The sequence below is a fragment of the Heloderma suspectum genome, chromosome 1 (genome assembly GCF_057233095.1).
Source record: "Heloderma suspectum isolate Gila_16-S chromosome 1, 16-S_ref, whole genome shotgun sequence".
NCBI classification, from domain to species: Eukaryota; Metazoa; Chordata; class Lepidosauria; order Squamata; family Helodermatidae; genus Heloderma; species Heloderma suspectum.
Genome location: NC_139458.1, coordinates 186,134,740 through 186,150,328, shown reverse-complemented (window position 1 = coordinate 186,150,328; position 15,589 = coordinate 186,134,740). Strand labels below are relative to the sequence as shown.

At 41.6% G+C, this 15,589-nt stretch overlaps 1 protein-coding gene across 1 annotated transcript in view; it reads right to left on the bottom strand.

Moving 5' to 3' along the window:
* MYO3B (myosin IIIB) overlaps positions 1-15,589 on the bottom strand; it is a 331,093-nt gene that overhangs the window by 261,550 nt on the left and 53,954 nt on the right. The window contains exon 5 of the mRNA XM_084805223.1: positions 7,767-7,832. Within this exon, the coding sequence (XP_084661349.1) occupies positions 7,767-7,832 (66 nt within the window). The remainder of the gene's footprint in view (positions 1-7,766; positions 7,833-15,589) is intronic.

Genomic DNA, 15,589 nt, shown 5'->3' with positions numbered 1-15,589 from the left:
AGAAAAGTTCACACAATAACCAGGCAAGAAGCAGGGGAGTGGAAGCCTTGCAGATTTTAGACTACATTGTGATGACATAGCATGAAAGTCCCAATAATCGAAAACATAAGGTCTCATGAAAACATAAGGTCTCATACTCTGAGACGGACTTATTTAAAATGATTTTTAGTCTGCCTTTAAGAATGGAACCCTCTCGGGACTTCCAGTTGGAACCAATGTCGCTTTGGTAGTATCCCACGGGTGCTCCGTGGGAGCTTTCTCAAACAGCTTTTTAAAAGGTTGAAAAACCTTTTCATTCTCCCCTGGAGTTAAAAGGAGGGCAAGGAAACATCTGGATAATATCTTGGAGAAAAGTACCCCCCTCGAGATAGTGGGGGGGGCTGGATTCCAGGATTATCTCTCCAGAGCTTTACCAACACAAAAAGCTGTATTGAGACTCCTATTTCATAGGAGAAAACAGGGCTGACGTGTTCCATAATAATATATGCTTTAAGAAATATCAACAACTTCTGAGGGAAGATTTAAGAAATATTAACAATATCTGAGAACATCTGAAGACCTGCAAGATCTGTTTGAGAGAAACATGTCTGCGCCGAGGAGAAGAAAGGAGCCGGCATCAACTCCTCCCGCACCCCTTATGTCAAAAGTTTTGAGAACAGAAGCTATAGGGGAATTATTTACTCTGATAAAGACTTTATCTTCGGAATTTACAGAACAAAAGACTGGATTTAATCCAAAATTCCATCACCGCCTTGCAAGGAGCTGTAGATTTAATTAATGCGTCATGGCAAAAAATGGAGACGAAAATTAATGAGCTAGAAGTCCAAGTGGCAGGAAATGAAACTATGACACAAACTTGTTTTACAAATGCATCTGATAGAATTTCTCAGCTGGAGGCCTTCATGAGAAGATCCAGTGTACATATTATTGGGATTAAAAATCTGTCTAATGATGTAAAATTGCCTATTTTTGTGGATAAACTTTTGCATGAGATACTCCCTATCCCATCTGATTATTCTCTTGTTATTGAGCAGGCATTTCGTGTGCCAAATGCTAAAGGGACTGATTATACAATCATAGTCCAATTTGCAAAAGTCTCCACAAAGAATTATATCCTGCGTTTGGCAAGAAAGGGTAGAAGCCTTTCCTGGAAACAAGATAAAGTTATGTTATTTCCAGACTACATCAAAGAGGTGGTGAATAAAAGAAGGCAATTTATCAAAGCAAAAAATATGGCAAAACAAATGAACTTACAATGTTACTTAAAATACCCTGCTACACTTTGTATTGTGTCTGAAGGTCAGATGAAGAAGTTTCTAAATCATGAAATGGCGGAGGCGTGGCTGAACATAAAAATGTGTGAGAATTCTGTTACAACCCCATGAACTGGAATCTTTAAACAAGCTTTGTTAACTGCTTATGTTTAGTCTACAAGATCTAGGCTAGGTCAGAAGATAAATGATTATACATATATTCGTTTACTCTCTTTCATCTTTCTTTTTTTCTTGCTTTTCTTTATATTTTTTATTTCAAAATAGATATGGTATGCTGTATTTAAATTTATTGTTTGAGGGTAACTGTGCACATGCATTTATATATAAAATATATTACTGATTGTTGAAGGTTTATTTTAAGTTTATTATTGTATAACACTATATTTTTTATTATTATTATTATTATTATTAATAATAATAATAATAATAATAATAATAATAATATAGGCTACTGGGAATGAACTGTAGACCTGTTTCTTTGATATAAGATTGATGATATGATACTGAAATGTAAGGTTGTTTATTAAATTGTAAGATTGTTATGGTTATAGATATAGTTTTTAAAATAGAATGGCATCGGAGGCTGGGAGGTATTGGAGTTTAAACTTAATTCTTTAAAGGGGAGGGAGAGGGAGAGGGGGAGGAGAGGGAAAGAATCTTCTTTTTTCTTCACTTCCTTTCCTCCTCCCTTTTCCTTTTTTTTTCTTTTTCCTTCTCTTTTTGTTATTGTGGTGTCCTCATCAGACTATTGTATTGTTGGGAAATTGTAGTATTGATCAGGTTGTTGGTAATTTTGGTATTGTTTATTTAATTTATAAAGATAAAATAAATAAAAATATATTCAAAAAAAGAAAAAAAAGAAAGTCCCAATAATCAATGACATTAAATTCAACTTGAAATATAAAAAGTTCACAAAATGGCCTGGGCATAATGAGTGGAAGCTTGCATTATGTGGACATTATGTGATATCTGCTAATAATGATGTCGCCGGCATTGTCCAATAGGCGCACTCATATTCTTTGCAGTAGTAAAAAAAAAAAAAAGAACTAGCTGGGGTAAGCCTTGTATTTTACTGGTGACAAAAATACTGAGCTTTGAAAGCTGGGAAAATGTAATATCCACACAACGGAAGCACTACCTTGAGGGAAGATGCCTATTACACTTTTATTGAAAGTATAAACGGAACTTCTGGAAATGCCCCAATTCATATTCTGTACAGGATGTTCTCAAATATGTCACTGCTTTCCAGCCACTCATAATTTAGTTTGGAGGATAGATGCAAAAAGAACAGTAAAGCATGCATATATATCAAAAAGCACTATATGGATGCTTAGTAGTAGTACTAGTAGTAGTTTTATGTTAATCTAAATTCATATCAAAGATGGTATATTTTTAATAGTTGCACCCAATGTTTTTCAGTCTGCACGTGAAAGGAACCAATCAGGTTAGCTTTGCGAAATACCCTTTGGAGACATTGGATGGTAACAAATTCGGATGCACCCACACAGTCTGCTCCTCTGCAATGACACTTGATCCAGAAATGTACAATTCCAGTTAGTTGAGCCTTTTATCAGTTTACTACTTCAAAGCAAGCAAACTTTTAAAAATAATTTTGAATGACTCCAGGGCTTGTCAGCTAATTGAATGACTCCATTCTGCAAGGCCTGAAAGAGGCTTTCTTGGTTTTATGTTTTACATTCTATTTTTTCCTCCTGACCATGTTTTTTATTGTTGGGGCATTTTTTTGCTTTGTAATTGTCCCAGAGAGCTTTTGTTATTGGGTGGATTAAAAATATAATACATAGGTACATACATACATACAGATCAACAATTGGGGGTTTTGTTGTTTTCTTAGAGAAAGCAAGACTATGAGATAGAATTCAAGGTATAGCTTAACCAAAGGAACCCTTTTCATTTCAAGAGCTGAAATGAGTGAGAACTTCTGTTATAGAAATTTCAGTTGTAGTATGTCTGTTATCCCATGATTTTATAAGCTAGGCTATGTCTGTTTTACCTCAGTGTGAGACTGCCATGCTAAACAAAGACACAGCGCCTTATCAGAAACTCAAGAATGCCAAGAATGTGTTTACTAGAGTACAAGGCTACCTCTCTGCGCATGCCTAGATATGTCAAAGGTGCTGCCTGTCTTCTGTTTCCCTCTCAGCTAGACAAAGAGATTAGTACAGCGCAAGCGTAAGACAGCCCCAAAGGTCTGGCCTATATAAACTTTTGAATCACATCACTTGATTGTAACCTTTGATGGAGCGTTAGCCCCAAGGGTTGCCTTATTCTGCAGAATAAAATCGTGTTGGACCAGATCTCTGCCTCCTCTCGTTCTTGGTAAACGAATTGGAAAGTCTACCAGGGAAAAGAACACAATTTTTGTAACACTTCCTCTGGTCTGAAATCACCTTAATCACTAATTACATAGTCTGGATTAAAAGAAATATGCTGTTCCCCAACATGATTTAAACCTTTGTATTAAATTTTGTCCTTTAAAAAAGCACTTTGTTTTGTCCTTTAAAAAAAACACTTTAGTTCCATAGCTTCCATAAAAGCTATGGAACTGTACACTGTATTCCTATCTGGGGTGAGACAACTGTCTCAGAGCCAAAGTAAACATTATGTAGCTGAGGCATGTATTACTTTTTACTTTTGTGTAAGCAGGCATAGGCACAGCCCTGATTCAGATTGGGACATGGTGCTCCGGGAGGGTAGGGTTAAACTTTCCCCACACAACAGGTGGGTTAAAGACAGAAAAGAAACACGTCCGCTGGAATCTTACATTCTTACATGAGTAAAAAGTAAGAGAAGTCTAACTACAATCTACGTGATAAGGGCAACAAATTGTTAGTTATTTAATTTATTATTAATGTATTTTTACAGCCAGGGAGGGAGGGAGGTGCTTGTGGGACTTTCTGCCTCAGGTGCGTGAACACCTCCAGCCTTGGGCACTATGCACCTTGACCTGTGGCGTGTAACAATATGAAAGAACTGCTGGATTTGGCCTGGATGGGTTGTGCTTCCTGTGAGGAGCCAGGAAGCAGCTGAGGGCAACACCCACTGTTCTGGCCTGCAGAGGGAGAAGTCACAGCCTGAGAGAGCTGTGCAGAGAGGCCTTTGTTTAAATAAAACTTGGAAGTTTGTTTAGTTCTGTTTGGTTTTGTGGGGTGCAATCCACCAACTTTGAAATATGGGGGAGGACATTTGCTGCTCCACCTCAGGCAGCAAAATGTCCTCAGTCAGCCCCTGATACTACTTGAGAGTAGAAGTTTTGCTATGATTGCAGACTCTCCCCCCCTTCTGAGCCTTTAACAGCTGTATGAGAAAAGGTAAATTTAGCGGAGGGGGAGGGGGGCTCATCATTGCATCACTATACTCCTAAAAGGTAGCTTTCTTCTAGTCGTGCAGAATTCTAGTGGGCAGCTGGGGCCTCCTGGGAATTGTTGTCTGGCCCCTAGCCTAGGCCCTGAGTTGAAACCTTGCCACCCCATTAGGTATATCAGGCATTTTCCCCTCTTTCCCCAGTGGGCCAATGCCCACTATTTAAAATCAACTGCTGACCAGGGCTGTATTCCAACCTGCTTTTTTGTAACATATTGCCTGATGAAAAGATCTGGAAATCTCAAAAGCTTGCACATTTTTTGTGATCCTTTGGTTGGCCTAATAAAGGTATTACACTAATACAGTACTTTGGAGTTTTGCATATGGGCAACACAGCTACCATTCTTTGTGTGGTTTTTTAACATATACATAGTATGTACCAAACTTCACCAATGTATGTTTCATCGATAAAAAAGTTGTGTCTGTCCAAGGAAAAGAAATTTGGCATTTGGAGCATAATACTTGCTCTGAATGAATGGTAATGGGAAAAATCATTGTTTCATTAGAGCTGAATTCAGAAATACACTTGTCTGGAGATTCATGTTCCCTTCTATGTAACTACACAGGTCTGCACCACAACTTGAACCAGATAAGCTTGTTATGCAAATGATATTTGACATCAGGAAGGAGGTAGATAATGGAATTATTGAGAAGTCAACTACTCATCACAAGGGTGACAGAAACATCAGGCAAGGTCCTAACATATGGATAAAAGGCAGAATGGACTTGTTACAATCATTGCTTTTAATTTATCAAAGTGAAGCTGTCACAAGTCAGGCACTGACAAATGCATAACTAATGCATATAAATGAGGCAATTATCACTAATGGCCTAATAGTTCAATGCTGTATAGCCTGATGCTTTTATTACTCTGTGTGTGTGTGTGTGTGTGTGTGTGTATATATATATATATATATATATAGTATGAAATAACATTTTAAGTGGAAATCAAACTCTCTGTAAACAATTATTCATAATTTAAACAGCAGGGCTTATATATTAAAAGCTGGGTTTTAGAGACAGAGGAGGAGAAGGGGAGTATATCTAAATTCTAAGCATCTTCCAGATAAACTACAAAGAGAAAACTTACAATGGAATAATCCAACATCACCCCAGAATTTTTAATGTCTATATAGTCAAATGGCTCTACCATAGTTCAAATTACAATTGTTTCCCAATGCATTTTTATCAGACCCCAGAGAAGAGTTTCAACTTCAGGGACAAGAGTCTAGATTTACCAGAAGTTGCATGCAAGCACACCAAATGTAGGGTGTGTGTGTGTGTTCAGAAGCAGGGCCAGGGCACCGGCTTCATGCATTGTGCCAGGTTGGACCTCTGAACTATTGTCTGAACCAGCTCTATACTGACTGTTTTACCACAGAATACTGCAATCTTGCCTAATGAGGGGACTCCTCTGGGGCTTTTGTACCTTTTCTGGGTAAAGCTCATTGCTAGTGATACAAACTAGCACTTCTGTATGATGCTGAGCCTGCCTGGGCTGGACTGTAGCTAGCATGGTGTTCAACTGTCCGTCACTAGTGCTACAGTCATGGTAATCTCATCTTTTGTCATGGGTTTTCTTGGTGGCTATGCATGCACTGAGTCCAGGGTGCTGGAAACAGGCCTGATGTATTTTTGGGCTCTGCTCCCAGCTCCATCTTCAGATGAGACCTTTTGGCTGCCTTTACATTAAAGTAAAAACCCGCACTCCTCCCATTGTGGAGCCTTTCCACGTTTACAGTGGGCTCTCAGACAGCGACCACGAGATTGCTGGGTGGGGTAGCTTTTAATTTTCAAGGTTCCATAGATGTCAATGAAACAGCACCATCTAGTGGCTGTTTTAATAGCATAACAATCCTACTTAAAATAAATCATTCATTATTTCCAGATCTTTTTGAAATGGAATAACCAGGAAGTACCTCTGAATGTGCCCTGGAGGTTAACAATGTCATGAAAAGGACCCGCAAATTTCCGTGAGTGAGCAATCTCAACAGCAGGATAAAAGCTCTGTGTGAAGGAGCTCTTTGTTCCTTGTTGGCAGGTGCATGCTGGGAGAATCTGTAACACAAGCCCAGGAGGACTATGCAGGCTCCACTTGTCAAACCCTCCAGCTAAGGTTGCCACCCTTTCTACTGGCCCAGTTCAATGCTTTTAATAGCATGCCAACATGCAGAAATTTTGCAGGGAAACTTTTCCTTCTCATTGCTTCTCTCCATGTGAAGAAAAGCATTGTATGCTTCGGGCATCAGGCTGCTGTTAAAGGTACAGGAGCAGAGCCAGTTAAAATAGTGACAGTTCTACACATAGCAAGTATGTTTTCTGTATGTACACCTGTGACTCCTCTAAGAAACACGAAGTGCAGACGGCATACGTGTATGTGCGTACATGTGTCTGGGAATTGTGATTGAGCCAGGGTCACCTGAAGCCTAGCATGCATATACATGCAACAAACCTGTCTCAGGTGTTGTGTGAAGCTGGCTTGAGGTGTTCAACCTTCAATTGAACTATTCCTCTCCTGAACTATTCCTAGTTCAGAGAATGAGGGCTAAAATGCATACGTTAGATGCATAACATGTAGCTGAAACTAACTTTAGTTTTTACTTTAGTGTCAGTGTGTGGCGGCCCAATCCAAATGAGGATCACTGCATATGGTTGAGGGGTGTTACACCTTCCCACCCAACCATTTCCCCCCTTAAATTCACCCCCCCCAACGCAGGAGCTAAAGGGGAAAAACACATCAATTGGCGCAAATACCATCCCTGAGCAAGGCAGAATCATGAAAACTGATTTTATTTGGTGGAAAGGTGGGATACACATTTAACAAATAAGAAAAAGAAATAACAGCAGGAAGGTTAAGATCTGTACTGATCAATAGCCAAGAAACTTCTTCAAGTATAGGTTGTGGCATACATGAAATGGTTTGATGAAATCGATCTTCTGTTTTGTTGTCAACACCCTAAAAGATGACAGCGTATGAGAAGAAATTTCGTAACATAAATGAAGGCTCTTGTTCACTGAGAAGAAATGTCACTTCCCAAGTTTTCTACAAACCATTCTGTAACACTGTTGCAGAGTAAGCAGCTTAAAACAGAAAGAGGTACTACTCACTGGGATATGAAGTGGTTGAATCCTCTGGACCAATTTTCTGGTTGGAACAAAGTAGGAGGGGGATTCCTGAAAAATGCAAAAATACATCTCATAAGAATTGCTGAACTAAATCAAACCAATTGTCCAACAGCCTTCAGTGTCTGACACTGTGCATAGCTGGCTGCTCCCAGAGGTTTTAAAGGTAGACAGTATAAATAGATTACTCCATCCCTTTGTACCTGACAAGTTTCTTTGCTACGGCAGGCTAGGCCACTAGAATTCTCCTATGAGTCTGGAAGGACATGTGTTTAGTCCTCTTACAGTGCAATCTTATGCATGTCTACTCAGAAGTAGTGTGTTTAGGATTGTGGCCATAATGTCAATAAGTTACAATATGTAAATGGTGCAGAATTGTAGCTGATGGGTTGGATGGATCCAATGACTCCCTTGCTCTGACAGGAGAAGTCTTCCTCCTTCCACCGGAAGAAGACTCCACCAGAGGAAGGGAACATTTAGATTAGGGGTGCAAATTTGGCCCATATGGGGTCCCAATCTGGCCCTCCAGGGCTCCCCAGATAGCCACACCTCCCTCCCTGGCCCCACCCCCTTTCCCACAGCCACTAATCATTTGGACGTTTCCTGGATTTTGTGCAGTTTTTTCCTTCACTCTTAAAGGTTGAAATGTCACTCCCAAGGCTTAGTTATCGGCAGTAAGAGCTTTAAACTAAAATAAGGTTGGTATTTTTGGTCTCTTGATCCTGCTCCTTTTGCCTTTGGCCCCATCCACCTCTGAAATGCAGCCCTCGAGACCCTGTCTGAAACGGAATGCGGCCTTCAAGGTGAAAGGGGATTGGCGCCCCTGCTTCAGATCCACAGCGCAGTGTCATTATTCCATGCAGTCAAGGAAACAGTTGACAATTTATGGCAAACCTACCAGAAAGCAACACAGCAGCAATGGTGTGTGGCTAACAGAGCTTCAGAGCTTCTGTGCTTGCAGAAACAAGGGCTGGTGGTAAATGCAACCCACATTTAATTCAGCGCAATAGGTAATAATAGATTGAAAATAATTTCGTTTGTTTTTAAAAGCAAAACCCAAAAGCACAGCATAAATTGGAGCAATGGAAATGAGCAAAGAGCCACTGGGTTTTCAATTTCTCCCCATCCTTGTGTATGTGCACGTGCACACACAATCAAAACAAATCAAAACATAGTAAAGACATTATGGCTCTGTAATAAATGGCCCATTTCCGTTCATCTGTATCTATTCAAAACAATTTCAACTATCCCATTTCATTGCAGTTTGTCATGTTATCTGAGCTGAAATGTGTTATTACTTTTCTCTTTCAGTATAACACCACACAAAATGAGAAGGGAAAATCCAAAATACTTGCAGGATATGCATCATTTATCACATTTACTATTAGGAAGTAATGTGATGGGTTATATTCAGTGACATTAATGCTTAGTCCCATGTTCCATTAAATAGGTTCCTATCACCACCTGCCTCAGAGAACCAGTTGCAGCGCATACAAATCCCATCTGAATTCAGAAAGCAGAGAAAACAGGAAGAAATCTTCTTGCATCTGCTCTAAAAATCCTGTTTTGTGGCCAGGAGACTGTCAGGCATACTGAGAAGCCAGGTCAGAAAAAGAAGCTTTATAGGACCATGTCCTATTGGACCTTTGTGTCTCCTGACCCAAGGTGGTAGCTGCAGTACCATAGGGACACACAATCAAAACATAGGTCCATCTAGCCCAGTATTGTGGACACTGACTGGCAATGGCTTTCCAGGGTTTCAGGCAGGAATTTTTCCAGCCCTTCCTGGAGATACCTGGGATTGAACCTGGTACCTTCAGCATGCAAAGCTGGTGCTCTTCCACTGAGATGTGGCCCCTACCATCCCCTGATCATCCATAGTAGCAAGCAGCTCCCTCCCCAGGGCTAACACAGTGGCTAACACAGCTAACACAGTGGCATAAAGACTAACATTGTAGGTCACCTACTGCCAAGGTCCCTGGTTTGAGACTACTGTGCTGGTATGTTTTCTGCTCTGTTCCTTTAATGAACAATGTTTTCCATTCTATACAGGTATTTGCTTGCTGTAGGAATAGGGCTAAACTGGGGAGGGGTCATGGGTGCTCGAGTCCCGGCCCCCATGTCATCGTCCCCCCCCCCCCCGAGCTGCTTTATCGATCTTCATGTGTTTAGCGCAAAGAGCTGAAAGGGGGTTGTAAGCACATTTGGCTGAATATGCCTACAGAGCTCCCTGCATTTGGACCATGACTACAGTTGTAAGTATGTTCAGCTGAACTTGAACATTTTTCAGATCTTCACACACGAAACATATAGGGCATGCAGGGATGTTGGGGGGGCAGTCATGTCCTTCTATCAGCCAATGGCATAATTCTTCATAAGTATCTGACTGTTTCAGCATCCTTTAAGGCTCAGTCATTCATAACAAGTGAAATATCTGTTTCTCAGCAACATCCCCATTTATGTTTTTCAAGCAGCTTTGCTTCCTGTGTGTAACCCCCCCACACACAAAAAACAGTGCCTATGTAACTGTTTCTGTCATCACACCTTCAAGAGCAAGGGAATTAGATTTTATGAAATCTTGAACAACCACAGAAAACAAATACGAAATGCTTCTGATCCTTTATGGCACCCTTCCCCAATATACTGCCCTTTAAAACCTATAGTTTTAAACTATAACACCCATCATCCCCAGCCAGCATAGCCAATAGTCAAGGATTTGGGGAGTTGTAGTCCTAAACATCTATAGGGCACCACATTGGGGAAGGCTGCTTTATGATTACATTTTATGACATTGTTCTCTTTGTGATTTGGCACAAGAGAAGCAATTGGCTTTGTGTTATTGCTCAGATTTATACCAATTCTTCTCCAAGCACCTGAATATTATTACAATTTATTATTACCCCAACCTTGGCCCCATCTACATGGGACATTTACTGTGGTGCTACCGCACCTCACAGACAATCATGGCACAGGATGTTCCCCCTCCCTGCAGCAACTGCATGTTTTCATGCTGTAAAACCCGCATTTTTGCCAAGTCATTTTGTGACATATTTTCCCATCGCGACGGCTTCAGTGCAGTTTGGGAGTCTGTGTGACCTCAGCTAGTGACACTGCCTTCAGTGCCAGCTGAGGGGGTGCAGAGCTGACAGGAGGAAGGAAAAGTTGCGTCATATCTGGGGGACTGGCCCTGCACATGATCGTGCTTTGTTTTTCCCCAAATGAGCCTTAAAACCAGCACATTGCTGTGGGATGACTTTTGTTCTTTTGAAATCTCCACTTCTGCCCTGAAAGCAGCTTGCTAAACATGTCTACTCAGAAGTAATTCCCATTGACTTCCACTACATTTACGCAGCATGGAGTTGAGGGTTTTTTTGTTTAAAGGAAGCTGGTTGATGCCATGAGACTCCACCCACATATATCCGAACAAATGCCATTTCTTGTGAAGGTTTGAAGCCTACAGAAACAAGGAAAAGAAAAAAGCCAGGCCTAGAGGCCTGGAGTTTTTTTGCGGGGGGGGTGGGTGGGTGTATCCCTGAGAGGAGTAGTTTCATTTCCCTGGTTAAGGGAGCAATCCTTTGCGGATAAGGATTGCTTATCCTTATAAGCAATCCTTATAAGGCTGCCTCCGAACTCGGAGGTGACTGCCTATGCAATGCAGGGTGGGCAGAGCACGGAGGGGATGTAGCCTGCATTTGCAGCTAGACAGCCGATTTCAGCTGTCTAGCTACAGTGCTACAGAGTGGGGTGGTGGCCGGACAGCACATAGGAAGTGTTGTACTGGCCCTTCCAAGGTCCCCTCCCCTCCCCCCGGAACACCCCCTTTCCTCCTGCTCCACAATGCTCTTCCAAGCGTGGAGCCCAGAGATGATCCACAATGCCTAAGAGGCTGCTTAGAACCAACTCCAGAAGTTTGCCCTTCAACTCATGGAGGGCTCCAAATGAGGGGAAGGTGACACGCAGGATGGGGCAGGGCTTGCTAGAACCCCCCCCCCCTTCTTCCTCAATCACAGGTAGAAACAGGACATCTGAAGAGGAGTATCACTGTTCTGAGATCTGACAATTCATAGATCTCTGGGGAATGGAAGTTCAGCATCTTGAGGATGTTCACAAACATATGGAAGGATTGATTATGCTAAATATAATATAGAGTCTAGAATATGACATGAGCAGAAAATGGGCCCTGTCCTTTGGTGGAATTATCAAATTTCCCACATGTAGAATGTGATTTTGTCCTCCTCCTTTCCTGGTGCTTAGAACAAAATGGCTGTATCCTCATCAAATGACATATCTGCAGTGGTCTTCTTCCTAGGTGTGGAAAAACTAGCTTGTTCAGCATTAATAGTGACTACAGGTTTCTGGGGTGATATTTTGGGGAACATGGCTATGTGATTACTGGCTCTGCATAAGAATCCAATTAATTTAACCATGGATGGAAAATGAAGACATTGGGTGGAAACAGACAACCATTTTGCCACACATTCTACCACAGGTTTTACACACAATTGCACCTGATATATGGAAAAATTCTCTTTACTACCTGGAAGGATGATACAGAAATAACCAGTGGAGGCTGGTGGCTTCGATGTCAGTGGGGTGCTGAATGCCCTCCGGGTTTCAGTCAGAACCAGTCAGAACTCTAAAGGAGCTATTCATAGCTCCTTTAGAGTTCTGACTGAAACATGGAGGGGATTCACCGCCCCGCTGACATCAGAGCCACCAGCCTTCACAGGAGACAACCAAGACTCCCAGCAGGAGAAAACTCACCCAAAATGACTTGGTCATCTCTGTGGGTAATTCTTCATAGACTAGCAAAGAAGATGAAGTGAGAGGACAAGAACACGATTCCTTCTGAGTGAGGAAAGGGATGGCATGAATCAATGACAATAGATCTACCAGGTACAATGGCCCTGATGGTTCTGTGGTATGAGCTGTAGAAGCACAAGGGACACTAGATGGCACTGCTGGGGGAGGCATGTATGTCTGACCAGAGAGGCAAAGGTTAGTTGTAGCTTCAGCATGAAAGCATGGCTCTCCGTTAACACTACAGATACCAAGGGAGAAACCTCCACATAGGTTTCTCCTAAGCACCCGCTTTTTCTTCCCAAGAGGAAGAGGGGCAAGCAAAGGAAGGAAAGGAAGGAACTACAATACTTGTGACCAAAAGAAACTTGGATTGTTGTTTTTTGGCAGTGGGTTGGGATCCTTGTTACACTCCCTTGGGTATGTACTGAGCTGGAAACGTAATCTATTTAGTTTTATGTGTTCTCTGTCATTGAGCCTGCCTCCAAAGTCACAGCTGGTAAAACCAAATGGGTCATTTTTTCACCATCAAGGCCTGAGACACGGTTCAGTAGACTCCATTTGTCCTTTACGTTAAGCTGTGCGCCTAATTACGGATCACAGTTAATAGATTTACAATGGGCAATGGTGGAAGGTGGGGGGAAGTCACTGCATTGATCTTGAATACTTTGTTGACAGTGAGCTTTTATGGGGTGGAGGTAGGGGGAAACGGCACAAAATGCCAAATGTTTGAGAAACAAAAACATACATTGTTATTTCTTGAATCAATTTAGCAATATTGTTTCTCAAGAAACAACAGGCTGGACCTCTAAATGAACAGATGCATTATCAGAGGCAGACATGTTGTTACCAATGGGGGGAAATTAGCAGCTGAATGTCAACACCTGCCCTTGGGAGCTAAGTCAAACATACAGAAGAGCCAGGTAGATGCCTGTTGTGAATGTGCTTTGCAAAATGGGTTTGGAATGAGGCAACCAGAGATACTCCATATGTCAGCAATGACTGGATCTTAAAATACATCCTACTTGTACTTAAGCTTGTATACTTGTTTCTTAAAGCTAAATAAAGTACTTTAAAAAAATGTGGAAGGCTAATGATGTGTAATAATGAGATTCTAGTACCCATGGCTACATAACTGCTTGCATTAAGAAACATAACATCTTACATGGAATTTCATACTCCACATGTTCTCAGATAAAACATACTGATCCAGATTTGTCTAAATGCTCCTGCACACGTCATTTTTATTTCTTGGTGGCTGATGGCCAAGAGGCAACTGTTAGGTTTACCTGTCCATGTTATCTGTAGGTCTATCAATATCAGGGCTGGTGTCAAGGGCAGAGGCCCCCACTGACAGCAGCCGCTTGAAGTTGTCCCCTGCCTTCTTCATCAGTGTAGCCTGCTTATTCATCTGCTCTCACTCTGGCCCAGACAATGGTGGTGGTGAAAAGAAGGAGCAGTAGGTACCATGGCCTGCTTGCTCACTGGCTCTCTGCCTGTCAAGCAAGCAAGTTGTAGCAATGATGAGAAGGGAGATGAGGAGCAGACCAGCTGGTGACAATGGCGGTGAGAAATTAGATTCACTGAGGGAGGGGGAACCGTTGAAGTTGTCTTGCCCAAGGGCCCTCAAAAACCTAGAGACAACATTGATCAGTATCCAGGGACAGGCAAAAGTCTACCAACAGAACATACTTGTATGTAATGTGCATAGGATCAGGTCGTTAGCTATCAAGTGGTTGTGCTTCTCAGGAATGGAAATAGGTAGATGAGGGCAGGAGTGCCCAATCCAGTGCTCTACCACAAGCAGGAGTCCTCATTCACTTTGTGTGCACAGAGCCCCTCTCCAACAAACTGAATAGGGAAGCCAAGGGAAGTTCCATGTGCACACTGAAAGTCCAAGGCCCACAAAGAACTGCTGGACTCAGGAGATTTCCTGTACATCCTTCTCAGATTTATATTTTCATATTTCATTCTATTATCAGAGCAGTTAAGCCAAGATGTTTGGCCAAATCATGCACATAGGGTTAAAAGCCTCACACTTGCCATGGACATAATGCCCAAACACTTCTAGACAGGGATTCTCCTCTCACATCTACTCCTGTAAAGAAGTAGATTTGTTTTAATGTTTAGACTTGTCACTTCTAAACAAATACTCTCTACATCAAGAGAATGTTCCCAGTGGTGATTGTAAGGTCCCAATACAATTATATGGCAAATTTAAATTGAACGTACATAGACAGAAAACAGAAACAAGGAGGGTGAACGTTCACAATGGAATATGAAATCTTAGAGCATCTCTTTAACTAAATATACATGGAAGTGCTTCACTAAAAATGTTGTTAAACAGTGGAAGATACTGGGCTGGTTCACACAACACAACAGCGCCCACAATGTGACAGCCCGCACAGGTAAACTAACCCTCAGTGGGCTGTCATGTCATGCAAACCAGGACTGTCTGAAAAATCATTTTATATCCATCACTGACCTAACATTAACTCCACATATGAATAACCTAAAAATAAACTTCCAACCTTCTTAGTTATATGTGCAGATTGATACTGTATGAAACATAAATTAGTTTATAGAACATAAATATGATCATGGTCACACTGTGGGGTTGTTTTTTTTTTTTTTTATAAACATCAACTGGAAACCATTTATTCTGTTTATGGCAGAAGTTCACTCTGTAAAGTATATCCTGTCACTACTCCAAATTATCACTGAAAACAGCTTCCTTCACTGACAAAGGGCACTGCAAATAAGGGCCGTACTGCAGTACTTGCACAAGCCTCTTCATGCCTTCTTATAGTCTATCAGCTCACAGTACTTTTCCTGAGCTTGGCCTAAAGTTGCCCACTTTGGTTGCCATCCATCTTTCCTTTCCCAGGCCCAGCCTTCAGGACTTGGTAACTCTGGATCTCTTTGAAATACCTGTCCCCATACAAGCCTTCCCTGAACGATTGCACAGACTGTGTGCTGTCTGAGAGGCATCTGTGTTGGTGGAATAT